We start from the raw sequence: 18,817 nt of genomic DNA, 5'->3' as shown, positions 1-18,817 counted from the left end.
AACATCCAAGTAAACCAAAACTTATCCCTGTTCATATTCAAATACAACTTGGATCTATGGATAAGAAACAGAAAATTTACCCTAGGACTTCCCCTGTAGTACTAATGGACATAGGCAGCTCCTACATGCTTTATTTCATGCATGGATCCCCTCAAATTATCTATAGTATGATCCCAGTTATTCTCTTTAGGGGTAATATATAATTATCGATCATGGGATAGGTAAGGCCAATCTAACACAAACTGAGATAGGTTAATGCCCTCAAAGGAAGCTAGCCTAGTACTTACTTGTGAAGCTAGGAACCTATGATTCTACCCACAGAATTATTTTGCCAGGACACACCATGGCTCTTACATTCAGCTGCATAGCTTCTTTAAAAAAAAGTGTCCATTCACTGTATTTGCCAATATCTTTCAGTAACAGCATACAGTCTACTTATTACTTACTTTATTATGAAAAAGATAGCCAACTAATTTGCTTACCTTTCCTTCACAGAATTTCAAAAATCTTCTTCGCTGTTTTTCTTGAAACTCATATATCTAGGGACAAACAAATCAGCTGTGCTAGTACACAAATAGAACTGTTAATAATTTAATGTTATTAGACATGGATATGAACAGATATCTGCTAGTATAGTCATTACTTGCATAGCACTTGCTAATGTCCTGCACCTGAATTTTTTGGGGCACATTCTTATATAGTTGCTATTGGAAAAACAGGCCTTTTGTTAAGATACCAGTCAGCACATTATTACAAGCGGAAAATACTCAAGACATGAGTGATGCATTCAATATAGAACTCTTTGCATATTTTATGTTTAGTACTGAATTTTCAGCATGACAGTGTGTCACAGCTATAACATCAAAACCATCTACAGAAGAGGCCTCTCCAAATCCCAGGAAGGAGTCTCAAAGCAAAAACAAAGACAGTGAAAGAAGGGACTGAGGAGAAGAGAAAAATAATTGAGATACAAAAATGCAAACTTCAAGCAGGTTTCAATAACTCAGCCTAGCCACAGAAAACAAAACTGGTGGAAATGCAGGGTTGAGGACAATGATTCTTCCAAAATATACTGCTATACAATGCAACTTACCACGGTAATTTATCTTTTGTACTGTGTATCTTATGCAATGATATTTCAGTAGGAAGACCATCCTAGCTATTTTAAAAGCAGAGATGTCACTGTAACGAAGCAAAAAAGTGCAGTTGTGCAAGATACATACCATAAATGAAAGTTATACACTTAGCACAATGACAGGCACATAAGAAGAAGGCCCATCTTCCATATCCTTTTGGGCTGATGCTGCAAGCATTTTTTTGTCACCTCTAACTTCATGTCACTGGCCTAGCTCCCCATTGCCCACACCTGAACCACGTTTACCAGCTAATATCCCATCCCCTCAGACTTGTTCCGAATTTGCTGGGTTTGGTCATGGATCCTATCGGTGTCCTGGGGACTCAGCTGTCTTTGATTCTGTCTGGGAGGGATTTTTCATTAGATTCACTATCCACTCACTTTCCCGGCACTTGCACTCATCGACTATGTCTGAGGACAACTCTCTTTAGGTCACTCCACCCATTAAGGAGTGTCATTAATGAACGCCTTCACATCTGTGAAGGGCATGTCCATTCTTCTCTGCTGCTCTGTCATTCACCCAACTTATTAATTAAATCCAAGTTGCCTGGGCCGCAGTCAAGGCTTTATCCTTCTACTTCACAGGAGAGGCTAATGCTGCAAGTGATAAACTATTCCTAGCCTATCTGGAACTCTCCTCTTCCCATCATGCATGAATCATCTCTCACTCTCTAGTTCTTTAGTGAACAGTGCTGAGCTGAGGGAAAAAGAAAAATGCAAGGACAGAAGGAGGCAGAGCTGCAGAAAAATATAACAGTAAAGGTTAGAGATGGAGTGAAGATATTCATACATACTTATTGACCTGTCATTATGGCAACAGCATCATTTTCATACATGATAAATAGTGATCCATCTTCAGTAAATTTTAATTGCAGCAAAGTCATAACCTACTCTTCTCGAGTGGTCTCCATTATGTAACAATAACAGGGACATTAGCAGCACTGAAAGAAGACCTAATTCTAAAGATAATGTCTAACTTACAATGCTATATGCAGAACATTTCAACTGGGTTACCAACCATAAACAAAAGTAATGTACTTGCCATAGTGATAGATCTAGCTGATACTTGTCTGTACAATGAAGCTGTAGACTGATTTCTCCAGGTGTCTTTTCTCAGCATTTTCTACAATCTTCTGTAAGCTTGAGCTCCTCCATTCATTATCATGCACTTGAGCACTAACTCTCTCCCCAGAGTGATTTTTTTGTCAGCTGAAAACAGCTGAAGCAAGGGCCTAATACTTTTCTGGCTTTTACTTGTATCACTAACAAATTATTTGAACTTCCCTTTATACTATTATTATTCTACATTTGTTGACCAGGAAAGAAAAACTCCAAGAGAAAACTTTTTTTTTTGTTTTGTTTACAGACATAACATACGTAAAGGAAACACTTTGACATACAATACATTTTATAAGATAGGATATATAATAATTAGTACTCTATGGTATTTACTTTTGAAGATAGTACAAAGAACAACATTCCAGGGATAGATTGCTATCAGCACTAGAGAGTCAGGTTGTGCAATTAGTTTTGCAGTCTTAAGTAGGTAATGTGTTCTGAATTGGTTAGTTTGACAGTCTTAAGTTAAGTTAGGTAATACATCAGAATTCTTGGACGTTTAGATTTGTCTTTAAGTAATTAACAGGAATGAATTGAAGTATTAGACTGGTGATGCAGGAGCATAGTCAGTTATTCATGAAGTGAATTTTGAGTAGTTTCTTGAACTGGGTCAGGGATTTGTTGTCAGTTATATGGACAGGAAGGGAGTTCCAGATTTTAGAAATGTAGTGGCTGTAGACCAATTTACCAGCTTCATTGTCATATTTGGTAACCTCGAGAAGGTTTTGGGTGCTAGATCTAAAGGTTCTGGTAGTGGTATAGGGTTGAAGAAGTTCTTGTAGAGCTGGGGTGTTGTCAGTGTAATGTATTATTTTGTGGGCTAGTGATAGTTGATTGAGTTGAAGTAGTAGTGGGAGTTCTAGCCAGTTGAGTTTTTTGAGGCAGTCACAGTGATGCGTTCTAATGGGTGAGGCCGTAGCAAATCTGGCTTTCTTACTATAACAACTGTCAACTTTGTTTAGGTCAGTTTTGTGGAAATTGGTAAGTACAGGGGAGGCATACAGTAAGGTGGATAGTAGGTGTGTCCTATCTATTTTTTTTATGAACTTTTTTTATGGTTAAAGAAATATGTAGGTCAAATCTAAGGTTATTGTCAATTACCACCCCTAGCAGCTTGGTGTGATTGGTAGGGGTGATTTTGGTATTGTTATTAGAGGAGATTGTAAAAACTATTGGAGGGAGGTATGGAGCAGTGGGAAATAAAGAGGAGTAGTTCAGTTTTTCCGGGGTTAACAATGAGGCTTTGTTTGGTGATCCAAGTTTCGGCTAAGGAAAAAAAGAAGTTATGTTCTTACCATAACGTTCCATGTGGAGTGTTCATTTCGCCTTTGTTCTTACACAAGGGTTCGGAGCCGATCCTCGGCTCCGAGTCGGCCGCATAGCAAAGCTCTGCATCTAAGAGAAGCTCGAGACCAGGCTATATCCCACAATCCTCCCTGCCATTACTCAGATCTAGTTTGCAAGCAAACCAGAATAACAATAACCCTGAGGTACTAAGGCTACATACTGCCACAAAAGAAAATATTTAGAGACACCATCTCACTGACAAACCAACTAAGGGTAACGAAACATACCCGGAAGAGGTAAAGACATGTGGACCAGACTCTAGTCCTACTCGTTCTTCCAAACACGTGAGGGTGGGAAGGGAGGGAATGTAAGAACAAAGGCGAGATGAACACTCCACATGGAACGTTATGGTAAGAACATAACTTCTTTATGTGAGAGTGTTCAATCTCGCCTTTGTTCTTACACATGGGTAGCGTCCCTAGCTCTGTCACCCTGAGTGACTCATGGAAGAACGTTCCTGAGCACAGTGGAACCAAAGGATGTCCTGTCTTTGGAGGCTTTGTCAACCCTATAATGAGCGATGAAAGTATGTGGTTTAGACCATGTGGCTGCTGCACAAATCGTGTCCAAAGGCAGGCGAGCTGCATGAGCCAAGGAAGTGGAGACGGACCTAGTAGAATGGCCTTTCGGTTTGGTGGGTAAGGCCTGATTTGACTTAGAATACACAAAGGCTATACAATCAGTAAGCCATTTAGAAAGCGTACGTTTTGTAACTGCCATGCCCTTTACATTGTCTGCAAATGCAACAAAAAGTTGATCTGTTTTTCTGTAGTCTTTAGTCCTGTCTAAATAAAATCTGAGTTGTCTGTGGACATCTAACTTGTGCAACATATATTCCAACTTGCTGGTATGGTTCTTGAAGAAAGTAGGGAGTTCAATGGACTGATTAATATTTATGACAGAACATACCTTAGGAAGGAAGGACGTATTTGTTCGTAAAGAAACTCTATCTGGGTGAAAAATTAAGTAAGGTGGTTTAATTGACAGTGCTTGCAGCTCTGACACTCTCCGAGCTGATGTAACCGCTACAAGAAAAAGAGTCTTCCACGACAGAAACTTCAGGGGGCAAGAAGAGGCTGGTTCGAAAGGTGGTAACATTAGTTGTGACAACAACAAATTTAAATTCCATGGGAATAAAGGGTCTATGACGGGAGGTCGAAGATGGAAGGAACCTTTCATAAAAGCTTTACAAAGCCTGTGGGACATAATAGAAGAACCGTCCTCACCAACATGGAAGTTGGATATGGCAGCCAACTGCACTCTTAATGTGGAAGTAGAGGCCCCTTCATGGAAAAGGATGGAAAGAAATTCTAGAACTTTATGTAAAGGCGCAACCGTGGTTATAGTGGCTGTCGGATTTGGTAGAACAAATGGATGACCCATAGTGAGATCCTGGCTGGACACCCACCATGAGAGGTCTCGCTTGCAAGAATCTGTTATCAGGATCTCGTATTTTAGGGGTAACTGTTGGAACGACCACTGTGTGAACAGCAGCCATTGGAGGAGCCTCATGTGCAACCTTCCCATGGGAATCGCAATCAGGGACGCTGCCATGAGTCCCAAAACTTTCAACACCAATTTGGCCGGGGCTTTCCTGCATTGCAGCAGAAGAAGAACCTGTTCCTTGAGGGATGAAGCCCTTACTTGAGGGAGCTTTACCAATGTTAAACGCGTATCTAGGTCCGCTCCGATAAATGAAATATGCTGTGAGGGCAGTAAGACAGATTTTTTGAAGTTTATGGAAATCCCTAGGTGGGAACAAAGGTTGTCTGTATAGTTTCTTGCTTGTATGAGGAGACGCTCGGTGGTGGCGGTGAGGAACCAGTCGTCCAGATAGGGAAACACCCGGAATCCTAGACATCTCAAGTGAGACGCTACCACTGCCATGCATTTGGTGAATACCCTGGGGGCTGAGGTGAGCCCAAAGGGCAGGGCTCGAAACTGAAAATGACTGACTCCCAGCCGGAAGCGCAGGTGATCTCTGGACGTTCTGGCCATCTTGATGTGGTAGTACGCTTCCTTGAGATCTATCGAGCACATCCAGTCGTTCTTCTGTAAAAATGGAAGGATCGATTGAAGCGTGACCATCCGGAACTTTTCCTTCTTCACGAAGGTATCGAGATTGCTGAGATCCAAAATGGGTCTCCAGTCCCCTGTCTTTTTCGGAACTAAAAAGAACCTTGAGTAAGTTCCGGATCCTTTTTGGTCCGCCGGGACTGGCTGAATGACTCTTTTTTTGAGCAGCTTTGAAATTTCTATTGCTGCTTGGCCTCGCAGACGGGGTGGCACATCTGGAGACCTTCTTTGTTGGGGTGGAGTTGACATAAGGGGTATTTTGTATCCTCTGGTTACAATGCTTTTTACCCAGGAGTCTGAGGTGAGAGTTTGCCAGGCCTGTGGGTATAAAGCCAAGCGACCCCCGACTGCCTCCAGAGCAGGACAGTCGGGCCCCCATTCAGGAGTGCTGGAAAGGCTTACCAGGGATAGTATCCCTGTCGCCTTGGTTCTGCGGACCCCCCTCTGCTGCCGGGGTGGCGTCTTCCATGTCTGCCCCCCCCCCGCCTCTGGGGGGGGTTCACTCTGTGCGGCCTGGAAAGATCCCTGAGTTCTACGGAACCACATTTTTCTGCCTCGTTGCCCTTTGGGGTACGGTCTGGATGGAACAGAAAAACGGACTCCGACAGCAGACAGAGTCTTTTCTTCCTGATCACACCGAGTTAATGTCTCTTTCACTTTGGGCCCAAAAAGAGTGGCACCATCAAGACTTGAAGGCTTCCGCAAAAGAGCACAGCCGCATCCAGGATTGTCTTCCTAGAGCAATCGCTGAAGCTGCGGCCCTACTCGACCCTTCAGCCGCATACGAGATGAGCCTCATGGACGAGTTCACTACGGAGGTAAGGGTGTTAAGTTGTGCTGTCACCTTGTCTGAAACAGCAGCATCTGTGTTACCCTGGAGGGTATCTCTCAGCTCCTTGATGAGATCCCTCTGTAGTCGTGTAAAATGTGTCAAATAGTTTAGCGAACGCATGGAAAAAGTCGCTGAACTAAAAATGCGCTTCCTGTATCTGTCCATAGTCCTAGAATCCTTATTAGGAGGATGAACAGAAGAGGAAGACTCCGACATCTCCTTTTTAGTGGCTGCGGCCACCACCATAGCATCAATGGGGACTCCTTTTGTGAGATAGGTCTTGTCCTGGGGAGCAGTAATAAATTTACTTGGTTTTCGAGGGACCGGTTCCACTGTGTCCGGTGTCTCCCACGCCCTTCGAGCAATTAAATCCATTAACTCATCGAAGGGCGGAGTAACCCAGGAGGTAGAAGGTTGAGCACCAAATGCCTTCAGCAACACCGACTCACCCTCAGTGGGGGCTAGGGACTGCCAATCTCCCCTCTGTTTTAATATTTCCAAGATGTCCACAAATGAGACATCCTCGGAGGGGGATTTTGGGGACCTCTCTGACTCATCCAAGTCAGTGTCAGAAGTTAGAGATTCCTGTGGGGAGTCTAAGTGCCTCCTCTTGCACAATCTTTTCCTCGGGACCTCATCGGAGGGGGATTCCGGTGAGGCCTCCGAGGAACAGGGGGCATCCTCTAGGGATGGCTGAGACAATGGTGCTCCACGCTTTGGATGTGTCGTGGGAACAGAAACAGAGAGCGGCTCCTTAAGGGAGGGAGAAGACGTGTCCGATGTAGTGGTTGTCTGTGTAGACAAAACCTTCCTCATAAGGTCAAAAATCCCTGAACCTCGGGTTGAGGACCCCCCCGGTTCCAAAGAACATGGAAGAATCCGAGACACGGGGCCCATGGGTCTCGACCCTGAGGACGGAGCCGAGCCGATCTGCGCCGAGGCCCCGAGAGGGAGAGTCGGAACCGAAAGGTCGGTACGACTCTCGGTCCCGGAACCAAGGAGAGATCGTCGACTCCGCGACTCACCTATCGGTTCCGATGGAGTCAAGGTGAATGGTGTCGATCGTGCAATGGACGGTTTCGGCACCAAGGGCTCCACTATCATCGGCTCATCCTCTTCCGGCTCTGAAGACTGGATGGGTCTCGAAGGAGGACCTGTTGGAGATAAAGGAAGGCCTTCTAGTTTCGACACCAACTGGGAGGAAACTGCAATCAATTTGGAAAGGGCCCTGTTCTCCATAAGTTTCTGCACGACACGATCCACATCAGTATCAGATAATGGTCTGGAAGATCGGGTCGAAGGGGCCGAAGATGGCACCGACCGAAGAATAGACGGTGGCGGTAGTTCCGACACCGGTTCCAAGACCTGGGGCTCAGTGAGAGACAAGCGTTCGCCGCCCCGAAGTCTGTGGAACCGGGAGCGAACTCTAGAAGATGTACTCGGAGCCGATGACATGGGCTCCGACATCTTCGACCCCTTCGAAGACTTAGAAGCCTGGTCAGACTTGTCCAAGGCCTCTTGGAAGGCAGGCTTAAGAAGCCCCCTATCAATAAGTTTCCTGCGTCTATCTGTCATGACCCTCCCACTGAAGGAATGACAAATAGAGCAATCCTCTTGCAAGTGGAGAGGGCCAAGACAGTAGACGCAGGAAGTGTGGTTGTCAGTGATGGACATTTTCTGTCCACACTGACACCTTTTGAAACCAGACTTGGCTTTTTTAGATATAACTTAAAGAAGAGGTATTTAAAGATTAATAGTTTAAGTTTAAAAGAATTTACAGTTAGGTAAGGGTAGGCCCCAAAGGGAAACCTATAAAAAAACTAACTATAATATACACACAAACACACTATAGTATATAAAATATAAAATATCCACAAAAAACTATAGGAGAATAATAACTTTTGAAAGAAGAAAAAGAAGAAAAAAAGACTATCTTATCTGTCTAACAAGTAATCTCTGGTCCGAGCTCTCTGTAGCGATGTGACCTGTTGTAGCGGCAAACTAGATCTGAGTAATGGCAGGGAGGATTGTGGGATATAGCCTGGTCTCGAGCTTCTCTTAGATGCAGAGCTTTGCTATGCGGCTGACTCAGAGCCGAGGATCGGCTCCGAACCCGTGTGTAAGAACAAAGGCGAGATTGAACACTCTCACATGCATTCTTATGTTTGGGAGTGAATGAGGTTGAATGTGTTAGCTGCGCATATTATGGTGGTATCATCTGCATATTGCATTATTGAGGCTTTGGGAATAGTAGATGAGAGCTGATTAGTAAAGAGGGTAAAGAGCAGTGGTCCCGGGATGGAGCCTTGGGGGTGCCCCTAGGGAGACAGGCAGGGAGGGAGAGAGTTGGTTTTGCCATATTACAGCTTGTTGCCTTCCCCCTAGGTAGCTCTTAAACCAAGAGATGGCAGAGATGCTAAGGTTTAGGGTGGATAGTCAGTGAAGGAGTTTTGCATGGTTAACCATGTCAAATGCTTTGGATAAGTCTAAGAATGTGGCGGATACAAGGAGGCCATTATTTCTGTGATTATTGATGATGTTAGTAAATGCTGTAATCGCGGTGGTGGTGCTGTGGAAGGGTCTAAAGCCATGTTGCTGTGTTGATAGTAATTTATTTTCTAGGAGGTATTGCATTATTTACTTGTGTATTACTCTCTCTAAAAGTTTTGATAATATAGCTATATATAATTAATTAGAGGAGCATAACTTTCCAACATGGATAAATTAATGATCTCCAGATTATCCCCTGGGTTAATAAAATGCTGACAATTTGGCAGTGTAAAGGTGGGTGGGTGGGTGGGTGTGTTACACTGTACAGACAAGGATCAACCAGATCTATTCTTATATTGTGTACTTAGCATTTGTATTGGAGGTGATTCAGTTCCTAGCAGATGAACCTGGCGGGAGGGGGGGGCTCATGGCAAAATTTCATACAGAGTAGCAGCTCCAAATGAGGCTCTTGACTGTGATATGTATCCAGTTTACACTGTTTTGCAATATGCAATGAGCTCCAGGCAGTTACTGTGCAAATGTCATCCACCAAAAGTTTCTTGAAGGAAGTCAAAGATGTAGCTATTGCTCTTCTGGAATGGGCAGTGGGTTTAAGCTGCAGATATCTTTGACTAAATGTGCAGTAGTACAGGATACAGAGAGCTAGCCACTTGGATAAAGTGACCTTCACTCTCAATCTTTTTGGCATAAAGGACACGTATAACTCTTTATCTTGCCTTGCTTGCCTTATCTCATCTAAGTAAATGGGAGCTATTTGTGTTTTCTTCTGTCTAAATATGGGAAAAATACACTGGAAGATTTATGGACTGGTTAAGATTAGATTCTGGTGCTATTTTTGGCATAAAAGCTGTGTTTATTTCTAGGTACCAACTTCTCTTTGTGAAAAAGAATGTGGACAGACACAAAAACAGTGTGTGAAGTCCCTAGACTCTCTTGGCTGAAGTGATGGTAATTAAGAATAAGGTTTCCTATGACAGAAAAGTAAAGCTGTCTTAAGTAAACTTACCATAAAAGCAGATGTCTGAATGATCACTGCCACAGTAGCCTAACCTATATGGGCTATATTCTACATAGGTTATAACAGCCAGCTAGTTTCCAAAGCATCAGGGGACCTACCACAAACCCAAATGGTTAGTCATCTAGAGCTGAGCTGACCAAAGTCAGATTTGGGAGCCAAACTCTTCAGAACTTTCATGCCAAGAGAGGAAGGAAGGGAGGGATGGCTGCTAAAGCTCTGAAAGAATGTTGCTAGGAAAAGAAAAAAATACATGTCCATATCCTGGCAAAAAAGGGGGGGAGGATGGAGGGAGCAGCAACTGCAGTGATCATTTTGAACATCTACTGTTAACGGTAAGTTTACTTAAACAACTGTACTGTGTTCATCATTATGATGACTGCTGCAGTAGCCTAAGTTATATGGGTAGATTATCATAGCTAAAAGAAATGGGAGGTGGTGGAAGGTTCTACTAGCCCCTTGAGAATGTTTCCAGCAATGCATGTCCTAGACCCACAGAAGGAATCAAGCTTGTAGCATTTTGTAGAAGTATGCACAGAGGACCACGTTTCTGCTTCTAAAATACTTCTAGAGTCTACTCCTTTCCAAAAATCTACAGATGAATCCAAGGCCGTGGTACAGTGGGCTTTGAACTGCCTGAAATAGTTTTGTTGTGGTGGGAGTAACAAAAGATAGTAGCATGAGACAACTGTTTGGAAACAGCCTGCTTTGACACAGGTTGTCTTTTCTTCTTACCTTCACTAGAAATGAACAACTGGTCAGAAGGACTTAAAAGATTCTGTTCAGTCAAGATAGCATCCAAGTTGTCTATGCACATCCAAGGTATGAAGTATCTGTTATCCCTGACATTTAGGTTCTGGAAAGAAGACATGGAGATAGACAGTTTGGCTTAAAGTAAACTTGGATACCACTTTGGGTAGAAAGGAAGGGTTAGTTATCAAATAAACCATATCTCTGTGGAAAATTAGATAAAGATGACCACCATAACAGCTTGCAGTGTTGCTACTCTTCCTGCAGAAATCAGAGCAATGAGTAAAATTGTTTTCCATGTTAAGAACCTCAAATCAGCCAGTATAGCTGTTCAAATGGAGTAACTGTTAGTTTTTCCTAACACAAAATTAAGATCCCAAGAAGGAGACATGGGTTTTCAGTGGGGCTTCTTACGAAGAATCCCTTTCAAAAACATTTTTCACATGAGAATGCATTGTAAGAAGGGGATACAAGAGCAGAAAGCAACAAATGAACCATGAGAGGGAAGTAAGACAGACCACATGATAAGAACGCACACAAATACTATAAAAAACACAAAAATACTAGCCTTAACATGTTTGTTCTCTTGTTGGCACCAACTAGAAGATCTTTTCTATTTGCTAATATACGATTTTTCTAGTAGCAAACTTTCTTGCCTCCATTAACACCTGCTGCACATCCACAGAAAACAGGTGCCTAAATATATTAAAACTTTAGCATCCAAGTAGTCAGTTGAAGTTGTTGCGGGTAGGGTTGTATCAAACACCCTGACCTTGTCAGAGTAACTTCAGTCTGTGAGGAAGCATGTGCTAATTGCCCTGGCCAATTCCAAAAGAAGGGAGAAAAAAGAAGTTATGTACTCACCATAACATTCCATCTGAGTAGTTATACTTCATTTTCTGCAATCTGTGGGTATTCAGATCCATTTTGGATCCGAGCCGGCAGCATTTTATCAAGCATCTTCTCCAAGCTCCAAGGTCCTCCCCTTACCCATAATCCCTCACCTCTCCTACCTTCCCTCAGATTGAGTTTGCCACTAACCAAACTATTAGCAACTCAATAACATTAACCTAGAACAGGTTTGGGGGAAGGAGGGAGGGACGGTTGCAGAAAATGAAGTATAACTACTCAGATGGAACGTTATAGTGAGTACATAACTTATTTATCTGAAGTAGTTAACTTCATTTATCTGCAACCTGTGGGACAGAGTCCCCAGCTACCAAAACTCCTGGGAGGCCCTCATGGAAGGATATTCCTGAGCACCGCAGAGCCAAAGGATGCTCTCCCTCTAGAGATCAAATCCAACTTATAATGAGAGATGAATGTATGTGACCTTGCCCAGATCGCTGCTGCACAGATATCATCCAGAGAAACCCTAGACCAAAAAGCAGCAGAAGTTGCCATAGATCTGGTGGAATGGGCTTTAATAGGATCAGGTGGGGATAGGCCTTTATCCCTATAGACTTGCAGTATACATTGTGTAATCCACCTGGCTAAGGAGATCTTGGAAATGACCTTGCCCAAAAAGGGTCTAGAAAAGGACACGAATAATTGGTCAGACTTACGAAATTGCTTAGTCCTGTGTAGACAGAAATTAAGCTGTCTATGAACATCTAGCAAGTGCAGCTTATATTCACCCTTGTTCTGGAAATTTGGAAAGAACACAGGCAGATTAATCATCTGGTTGATGTTAGATTCAGAAGCCACTTTCGGTAAGAAAGAAGGGTTCGTGTGAAGCTAAACCCTGTCTTTATGAAAAATCAAGTAGGGGGCACGGCACACAAAGCTTGGATCTCAGAAACCCTTTTAGCTGAAGTAATGGCCACTAAAAAGGCTGTCATTCCAGGACAGAAAGTTTAAGTCTACTGACACTGCTGGTTCAAAAGGGGGTGCCACCAATGCCTGCAGAAATAGAGTAAGGTCCCAAGGGGGGACGGAATTCTTAACCAAGGGACGCAAGAGAAAAGTACCTTTTAGAAAAGCCTTGCACAATCTCAAGGAGGCCAGAGCATTCAAATTTTTGCCAATATGAAAATTAGATATGGCTGCCAGCTGTACTTTCACTGTGGAGGAACTAGCCCCTTGCTGAAAAATATATGACAAAAACTCCAAGACTGCAGGAACCGGGGCAGTAAATGGATCTATGCTTCTCTGAGAAGCTCAAATAGAGAAGCGTTTCCATTTGTTGCGGTAAACCTTCCTAGTGGGAGCTTTGAGGGATGCCACCAGAACAGTCTTTACCGAAGATGATAAACCGGGAGTCCTAGTGATCAGGGAACTGGAGCAACCAAGCCGTCAGTTTGATGCTGTCCAGGTCGGGCGGACTGATGCCCGAGGGATGGGATATGAGATCCGGGCAGGGATCTAGAATTCGTGGAGGAGTTAGAGCATGAGACCAGAGGAAAGGGAACCACACTTGAAGCGGCCAGAACGGGGCAATGAGGATCACTTTGCACCCCAGTCGGAATGCTTTCTGAAGAAACTTCGGAATTAGAGGTAGCGGGGTATAGGCATACAGTAACCCGGGAGGCCAAGCATGGACTAGAGCATCTCTGGGGGAGTCCCCTGGGGAGGGGATTAGAGCGAAGAACTCACTGCACTTTGCGTTGGAGGGAGATGTGAAGAGATCGCAGCAAGGTTGACCCCATGCTAGGAAGATCTCCTTCGCTATTGACTGTTTCATAGACCACTCGTATGGCATTAGAATAGCCAGACTCAATCTGTCCACTAAAATTTTGGAGCGTCCCGGGATGTGCATTGCAATCAGAAACCGACTGGTGGAAATCGCCCACTCCCACACTCTCATGGCCTCGCGGCACAGAGGGTAAGATCTGGTCCCTCCTTGTTTGTTGATGTACCAGACAATGGACATGTTGTCTGACTAAACTGCAATCGTCCCTGGGGGGAGAATAGTGTGAAAGGCTTACAAAGCTAAAAGCACTGCCCTCATCTCCAGAACACTGATATGCAATCTGATCTCGGTTTGGGACCACGTGCCTTGGACTGTCCTTCCCAAAAAGTGCCCCCCCCCTCCAAGCTGGGAGGCATCCGTGGCCACTGTGGCTTGAACTGGGGATGTTAAGAATGGGCGACCTATATTTCCAGTGATTGGAGCCACCAAAGAAAAGAAGTCTTGCAGGTTTTGCTGATCCGTATAGGGTAGTCCATGGGGAGGTCTAACCAAGACCACAGAACTGCCAAGCTCCACTGAAGCACCCCCATGTGAAGGCGCGCACATGGTAGAATTGATATTGCTGCTGCCATGGAGCCTAGGGCGCAGAATGTCGCTTGCCATCGGTGTCCTGGGGCCGAGGATCACTGACACATGGGCCCATAGGTTCTGGATCCTGTCCCGAGTGAGAAAAACTTGTAATAGTAGAGTGTCTAACCGTGCCCCTATGAATTCCAAGGTCTGTGTCGGATTTAGGAGGGACATGGAGATGTTGATGGTGATCCCTAGATTGACTGCAAGATGCATGAAGAAGTTTCTGGCCATGCAAAGTAGACGCTTAGTGGTAACAGCGAGGAGCCAATCGTCTAGGTAAGGAAACACCTGAATTTCCTGAAGCCTCAGGTGAGCCACTACTACTGCCATAACCTTGGTAAATACCCTGGGGGCTGTGGTGAGACCAAAGGATAGGGCTCTGAACTGGAAATGACTGGCTTCCAGCCGGAAGCGAAGAAATCTTCTGGAGCTTCTGCAAATCTTGATATGGTAGTAAGCGTCCTGGAGGTCTATCGAGCACATCCAGTTGCCTCCTCGGAGATAAGGTAGGATGGACTGTAAGGTGACCATCCGGAATTTCTGTTTGGCTACCGACAAGTTCAGGGTAGACAGGTCCAATATGGGTCTGAGGTCCCCCGTCTTTTTTGGCACTAAAAAGAACCTGGAGTAAACAGCTAATCCGGACTGATCTGGGGGGACCGATTCGATGGCCCGATTGTAAAGCAGCTTTGAAATCTCATGCTCTGTGGCCTCCCTTTGAGCAGGTGGGACATCCGGGAGGCACTTTGATTGTATAGGTGGGGTGATGAACGGGATGGAGTATCCTCTGAATATTATTTGGAGCATCCAACGGCCCGTCGTGATGGACTCCCAAGCTGTTAGGTGCAATGACAATCTTCCGCCGACTGTCTCCTGAGTAGGACAGTCGGGCAACCCCTCATGGTTGCTGCGCGGGTTGGTCCGAGAAGGTCTCCTTCGACCCAAAGTTCCTCGGACCCCCTCTGCCTCTGGGGCGGCGACTGTCTTGTCCTCCTCTGCCTCTAGGGGATGAGTTATCCTGACTGTCGCGGGAAAACTGAGATTTTCTGAACCACATCTTCTTCTGCCCTCTCTGACTCCTAGAAAAGGATCTTTGAGGGCTAGAGAAGCAGACTCCGACAGCAGACAGAGTCTTCCCATCCATCTCACTCTGGACTAAGGTGTCACGAACTGTCTTCCCAAAAAGGGAGGAACAGTCAAAGGGAGCATTCGTGAAAGACACCTTGAAGGGCTCCGTGAATTGACAGAGTCTGAGCCAGGCGTGCCGCCTCATAGCTATGCCAGCCCAGCCGCCCTAGCCGCTCCTTCCGTGGCATGGGAAAGAAGATGCATGGACGTGTTAGAAACGGATTTCAGAGTCAACATTTTCGTCAAGAACAGCCACTTGTCCTCTGGAGACAAGGACTCTGGGGGCGACACAGCGAATTCCGTGACCAGGTCTCGCTGGAGTCGAACGACTTGTGCCAAATAATTCAGCACTCGTATGGAAAACATCGCAGAACAGAAAATTTGCTTCCCAAAGCAGTCCACCATCCTAGACTCTTTGTCCGGAGGGTGGACCGAAGAACTTTCCTGAGCCAGTTCTCTCTTGGTGGCAGCCGCCACCACTATAGCATCCACAGGGGATCCCTTGTACCAAGCCTGTCTATCTGTGGGAGGAGAAAGGATCTTGTCTGGGCATTTGGGTATTGGCTCTATGGTGTCAGGGTCCTTCCATGCCCGTGTGGTGATAAGATCCACTAATGGATCTGCTGGAGGGGACACCCAGGATGTAGATGGGCCCGTGCCAAAGGCCTCCAAAAATACTGATTCGTCCGTTGAGAGTTTTGGGGCTGACCAACCTCCCCTCTGGCAGAGGATTTCCATGATGTCTCCAAAGGAGACATCCTCGGGAGGTGACCTGGGGGAACCCGCATCTTCATCCAAGTCAGTATCTTCTGTGAGGGACTCAGGGGAGTCCATGTGCCTCCTCTTACACGAAAGCTTACATGGGGCCTCCTCAGTGGGACTCTCTGAAGAGGGCTCGTAAGTCATGGCAGGTTCCACAATGGGATCCACCTGGGGGTCCTCTGGCACGGGCTGTCCCTGGGACAAGCTGATGGGAGTCATGACCAAATCCAAGGCAGCCTGGGCGGAGTCCAAGGCAATGGGCTGGGGTCTCAATCCCTGGGAGAGAACCCTCTCCACCACGTCGAAGGCTGAAGGAGAGCACACCACCTTGGCAACCAACAAGGAAGAAGTTCTCCCCGGCTCCGTCGTGAGGATCAGGGCCGAGGTCAAGGTAACCAGGGTTCCGAAGAAACGGCTCGGATCTGAGAAAGTCGAAGCCGAAGACATCTCCGTTCCCCCAGATCTGGTTCCCTGTTCTCGGCCCCGAGAGTTGCTCGGATCCGAACAAGTCTGATCCAAGGAACTCAAGGTAATGGCCGGTGTCAAGGTTGTAGGAACCGTCGGCGCCGAACCCCCAGCTCCTAGGATCCATAAACCCCGAGACTGATGGTCAGAACGGGAAAGGAGAGATAGGATGGAAGAAGGGCATAGAGGTCCCCTCTCCGGCTGGAGAGGGGCCTGGCATGATTCCCATTTGGATTTGGGTCCGAATGAATTTACGCATCATCCTGTCCACGTCAAGCTCTGACAGACGCCGAGTCGACCGCGAGGAGGCGACCGACTCAGATATGGCCCTATGAGATGACCTAAAAGAAGACCTCTGATGCAAGGGCTCTGTCGGCTCCGGGGAGAACCTCAGGGAATGGAGCCGAAGAGAAGTGGTCCTAACAATTTTCACAGGTAGACTGGGAAAAGGCTCCTGCTCAGGAGATCGCTTGCGGTGCCTCTCTACCCTTTTTTCTCTCTCGTTTTTGTCCTTATCTACAGCTTTTGTTCCCACCTCAGCAGGCTTAGAGGGAGGTTGAGTCCCAGCCTGGGGGGGGGGGGTTGGTCAGCTACAGGAGACGACTTTGAGGCCGTCGTCTCTAAGGTAGAAACTGGTAGCAGGTCCTTGGCTACCAGTTTCACCTTCCTTTCTTTACGGTCTCTGGGATTGAACCCTGCACACACAGCACATGGCAAATTAAGATAGGGAATGCCAAGGCAAATAACACACAGAGTGTGGCCATCAGCCGGTGAAAGCTTGTGGCCACACACTGTGCATTTCTTGAACATCGGTTTAGACTGGTCAGCCATAATACACTCCACTGAGTCAAACGCTAAACTAGACACACGCACACTCAGGGGTTTGGCTAGGCCTTCTCTATTCAAGAAAGAAACACAAACGTTCTAACTAATTTTTTTTTTTTTTTTTAACAAACTGACGACAAGATAAAGGGGAGGAAGTGCTATCACAAACAACTACTCTCACACACTAACTAAAGAATCAAAAGTTCCACTTACACTACCCAACTTGGAGCTATAGAGACGATGATGCGTACGCATGAAGCAGCAAACGAGATCTGGGGTAGGAGAGGTGAGGGATTATGGGTAAGGGGAGGAGCTTGGAGCAGATGCTTGATAAAATGTTGCCGGCTCGGATCCGATATGGATCCGAATACCCACAGGTTGCAGATAAATGAAGTTAACTACTTCAGATAAGAAGTTATGTACCTACCATAACGTTCCATGTTAGTTGTCCTTAATCTCGCCTTCCTTCTTGCTGTTTGGGTTCAGAGCCGATCCTCGGCTCCGAATCTGCCTACGTCTATAGCTCAAGAGCTATTTACTGGCACGAGGCTAACCCTTATCCCAGAATGCCCAGTGTCAGCTACCCAGATCTCATTTGTAATAGCGCACACTAGACATATAAAGTAACCAGTAACCTAAAACTGATTTACCAAAATAACAGATCAGAGTAAATTGTCATAAAATTACCTGGCATGTGAACCAAGAAAAAGGAAATCAGCCAGTGAAACCATAGTGAACTCCTCTCAATCCTCTAGGAAGGGGAAAGGAGGGGAGGACACAAGAAGGAAGGCGAGATGGAGGACAACTAACATGGAACGTTATGGTAGGTACATAACTTCTTTATGTTAAGTTGTCCCATCTCGCCTTCATTCTTGCTGTTTGGGACAGCATCCCTAGCACCCAAAGACCCCGGGTGGCTCATTGGAACAGACTCTTCAGAACAGTGGAACCAAAGGAAGCCCTGCTCCGGGAGACCACATCCGCTTTGTAATGAAAGATAAAGATATGAGGGTTTGCCCAAGTGGCAGCTGCACAAACTGAGTCTATGGGCAATTTAGACTGAAAGGCTACAGACGTGGCTAATGCTCTAGTAGAATGACCTTTCGGTTTTGCTGGTAGATATTTATGCCTTAACTGATAAATAAAGGCAATGGTGACAGATAATGAGAAGTTATGTACCTACCATAACATTCCATGTTAGTTGTCTTCTCTCGCCTTCTTTCTTGCTGGATGGGTTCGGAGCCGATCCTCAGCTCCGACTCGGCCACTTACTAAAGCTCAAGAGCTTGTTTTACCGGCTCGAGGCAACCCTATATCCCATGATGCTAGGCGATAACTCCCCAGATCTCATTTGGAAGCTGAAAAACCTAGCATAGGCCAATAAAACAAAATCCTCCAACTGGAAGGAGGAGGAAGAGGGATAAAAACCTCCAAAGATAATTATTTACACTATATATATCCTAGGACACCTAGATAGTGAACAAAGGAATAAAGGGACCCTTCAAGGAAGGGAAGATCTTCTCTGTCTGTCCAGGCTAGGGGGATGGTGGGTGGGATGCAAGAAAGAAGGCGAGAGAAGACAACTAA

At 45.6% G+C, this 18,817-nt stretch overlaps 1 protein-coding gene across 1 annotated transcript in view; it reads right to left on the bottom strand.

The window, feature by feature from the left end:
- Positions 1 to 18,817, bottom strand: part of RNF212 (ring finger protein 212) — a 575,632-nt gene that overhangs the window by 445,277 nt on the left and 111,538 nt on the right. The window contains exon 3 of the mRNA XM_044063463.1: positions 483 to 539. Within this exon, the coding sequence (XP_043919398.1) occupies positions 483 to 539 (57 nt within the window). The remainder of the gene's footprint in view (positions 1 to 482; positions 540 to 18,817) is intronic.

This window comes from Protopterus annectens, chromosome 2.part1, assembly GCF_019279795.1.
Source record: "Protopterus annectens isolate FY-2018-M chromosome 2.part1, PAN1.0, whole genome shotgun sequence".
Lineage (NCBI taxonomy): Eukaryota > Metazoa > Chordata > Ceratodontiformes > Protopteridae > Protopterus > Protopterus annectens.
This window is presented reverse-complemented; position numbering and strand designations above follow the sequence as displayed.